The sequence below is a fragment of the Priapulus caudatus genome, unplaced genomic scaffold (genome assembly GCF_000485595.1).
Source record: "Priapulus caudatus unplaced genomic scaffold, Priapulus_caudatus-5.0.1 Scaffold187, whole genome shotgun sequence".
Taxonomy (NCBI): domain Eukaryota; kingdom Metazoa; phylum Priapulida; class Priapulimorpha; order Priapulimorphida; family Priapulidae; genus Priapulus; species Priapulus caudatus.
The window spans coordinates 230,561-234,078 of record NW_014577248.1 but is presented as its reverse complement, the minus strand read 5'-3'; the positions used below and the strand labels follow the sequence as shown (position 1 = coordinate 234,078).

Sequence of the window (3,518 nt, the reverse complement as noted above, 5' to 3'; positions counted from 1 at the left end):
CTGGAGTACAAGCAGAGACTCATCACAGGCCTATTCTTCAAGTTCTACATGAAAGTTTGTGGTGAAATGCAGGCATCAGTGGTGAGCATTCATCATATATCTGACACACAGGTGCCCTGGCTGTCATATGATCGAGATATTGAAACTGATCATCGTATGTGTTACAGAGTTTATGAGCTGCAAGTTGCTATATAATTCTGTGTTATAGCATGGATTTATGAATATTAAACATGGTGATGTCATCGAACAGCTATAGCGTCCATTACAAGCATTATTGCTGATTGGTTCCTGGAATAGAACACAGGTTAATACCTCATGTATTACATTAATATTTTATTCATTATATGCAATCATTTTACTATTAAATTCTCTCTATTTACTGACAGTTACAATCACCAATCAAGATTGACCTGTCTACAGGGGAAATGGAGAGAGGCTTACCAAAAAGCTCACAAGTGTACGAGGTGTGTACAAGAATAGTTTAATATGGAAGGTTTCATTGATAAATGTTTATGAATAATTTAGGAATAATGAAGCACTTGCATTGTAATTAGCATTTGCTTTCTTTACTATCATACAGATTGTAGACAGCAACCAGCCTGCTGATGATCCTATAGGTAGACCCTTGGTTCATGTGTCAGCACTAGAGCAAGCAACAGGAGAGGCACTCTTCTGTGATGATCTTCCCCCTCTACGAGGTACAAATTCATATTACGCATTAGCCTCTTAGATTTATTCCTTGTGAAGGGTTTCACATAAATTGTTGAGGGTGTTTTGAATTTGTAGCGGCAACATAAGGAAATATTTATTAGAGCAAAATTGGTACTTGCTAATCCTAAATTCGTATTTGTGTGCAAATGTCATACTGAGACAAATGCCAGGTTGCCAGAGGCATATATCTATAACTATATTGACATGAGATCCACATCTGCAGAACTGCAAAAACTATTCACGCTTGTGTTACGGCCTGGTGTAGGTTTTCAGTATTGGTTTAACTTGGTCATTCTCTATTCCAGGAGAACTGTTTGCGGGGCTGGTAACCAGCACTAGAGCCCATGCAAGGATTGTGTCTGTGGACCCTCAAACTGCCCTTGCCACCTCTGGCGTGGTGTGTTACTTTGATCACCATGATATCCCCGGTAAAAAGTATTTTGGACCAATCGCTGATGATGAACCAATCTTCGCTATTGACGAGGTATTTATTGTATCCCCCGCGACGAAGTCGGCGGGGATATTATGGTTTCATGTCTGTCCAGCCGCTGCCGCAGACACTTTCCCTTCCGCTCTATAACTCGACCCCTAATTGACCTAGCGTGACCAAACATGGTCTACTTACACATCTTGGGGAGAAGGTGGGCAGCGTACCAAAACTAGGTCACTGCGACCTTTATTTGACCTTTACCTTGACCTTGATTATATTTCACTTCTCGTCTATAACTCGGCCCCCAATTGACCTAGCGCGACCAAATTTGGTATACTTACACATCTTGGGGAGAATGTGTGTCGCATACCAAAACCACGTCACTGCGGCTTTTTATTGACATTGACTTGGACCTTGATCGTATTATCCCTTCCGCTCTATGACTCGCCCCTAATTGACCTAGCGCCGACCAAACTTTGGTATACTTACACATCTTGGGAGAAGGTTGCGTCGCGTACCAAAAACCCTAAGGCAACAATTTGAACATTCTTGCCACATCTCAGGCAGATGAGTTTGTGTAACAAACCTTTGCTCTTTGTGACTTATTTAACTTTACCTACCTTCTACGTCCTACAGAGAGATTTCATCACTAAGATCACGGGGGATACATGTAGTTAGTGACAACTGCCCTTTCTAGTTTGTATAATAGCTTTGCAACAGTGTATTCTTCACCTGTTGATTGTTTATTGCCTTGTAATCTGTGTCATCGATAGTATGCCATATAGATTCTTAATTTTATCTGATAAATTTTAGGTGGAAAGTCACGGGCATATTATTGGCTGTGTTGTGGCTAAGAATCGAGAGTTGGCACGAAAGGCAGCAGCAAGTGTCGTGGTGCAATATGAAGACTTCCTGCGTGCTTACTATTGAGGTAAGGGTGACCTTCTGTGTAAGAGTTGCAGTAGCTCAAGCTTTAAGATTCATCTGTAATGATTGTACATGTCTACAATGAAGAAGAGATATGCAGATAATAACAGATAGGTAGGTGATCCCAACCCTAGGCACGTTGAAGAAACTTTTGAAATGCAAACATTTGAGATTTGCCTGCCTGCCTTGCATTGGAAATGGAAATGGCCATCTAGATTCATTCGATTTTGTTAAATTTACCTACCTACCTACCTACCTAATCATACCTACGTGTAATATTGTGTTTTAGATTTTTTGTTACAGTAATTTGACTGGAATAGTTTATTGCTTTTATTTGCGCGATAATCGGAAACCAAAATGGCAATAATTTTGGCGTAGTGCCATCTCCGCCCAGATTTCAGACTTTCAGATCTGAAACATTTATTTTCACATCAAAACTAACCCTGAAAGAAAACAGTGAAATTTCTATTTGTATAAAACAGGGAATAAGGACATTTGATCACATTTTGGTTTGTCATAAATGAAACACTTACCAAATTTTATATATCATCTCCCTCTTCTATCACACGTACCCAAGGTGAACTATAGTGTCATTGACACTTTCATTTTATTCACTCCTGATGCTGCGCTTTTACAGGATGCAGTTTCAACCAATTCCTTCTTCCATACCTTGAAGCGAGTCAAGACACATGGCGATGTCGCTGCCGGGTTTAAAGCCGCAGATGTCGTGTTGGAGGGAACATTCAAGATGGGTGGGCAGCAGCATTTTTACCTGGAGCCTCAATCATGTGTCTGCGTGCCGGGGGAGAAACAAGAGATGAATGTGTACGTGGCATCTCAGTCTAATAATCTAATGCAGGTAAGGCGATCACTATAACTCGTTTTCTGTTTTGTTTTCATTTTCCCAATGCCTTTCTGCATTGCTTATCTTTTATTTCATGTAGTAATACATAGAAGCACAGTATATAATCTGTCCATTTATCATCTGTATTGTATCCCCTGCGACGAAGTCGGCGGGATTACTATGGTTTCATGTCTGTACAGCCGCCGCCGCCGCCGCTCGGTCTGCCGCAGAGATTTTCCCTTCCGCTCTATAACTCGACCTCTAATTGACCTAGTGCTACCAAACTTGGTCTACTTACACATCTTGGGGAGAAGGTGGGCAGCGTACCTTTATTTGACCTTTACCTTGACCTTGATCATATTTCTCTTCTGCTCTGTAACTCGGCCACTAATTGACCTAGCGCTACCAAACTTGGTCTACTTATACACATCTTGGGGAGAAGGTGGGCAGCGTACCAAAACCAGGTCACTGCGACCTTTATTTGACCTTTACCTTGACCTTGATCATATTTCCCTTCCGCTCTGTAACTCGGCCCCTAATTGACCTAGCGCTACCAAACTTGGTCTACTTACACATCTTGGGTCGAAGGTGGGCAGCGTACCAAAA

General features: G+C 41.5%; 1 protein-coding gene across 1 annotated transcript in view; it reads left to right on the top strand.

Moving 5' to 3' along the window:
- The window catches only part of LOC106806947 (xanthine dehydrogenase-like), a gene marked incomplete at its 5' end in the record, with an annotated part of 27,814 nt that overhangs the window by 16,819 nt on the left and 7,477 nt on the right, over positions 1-3,518 (top strand). Inside the window, 4 exon segments of the mRNA XM_014809134.1 lie at positions 555-698; positions 1,039-1,195; positions 1,955-2,072; positions 2,706-2,939. Of these exon segments, the coding sequence (XP_014664620.1) occupies positions 555-698; positions 1,039-1,195; positions 1,955-2,072; positions 2,706-2,939 (653 nt within the window).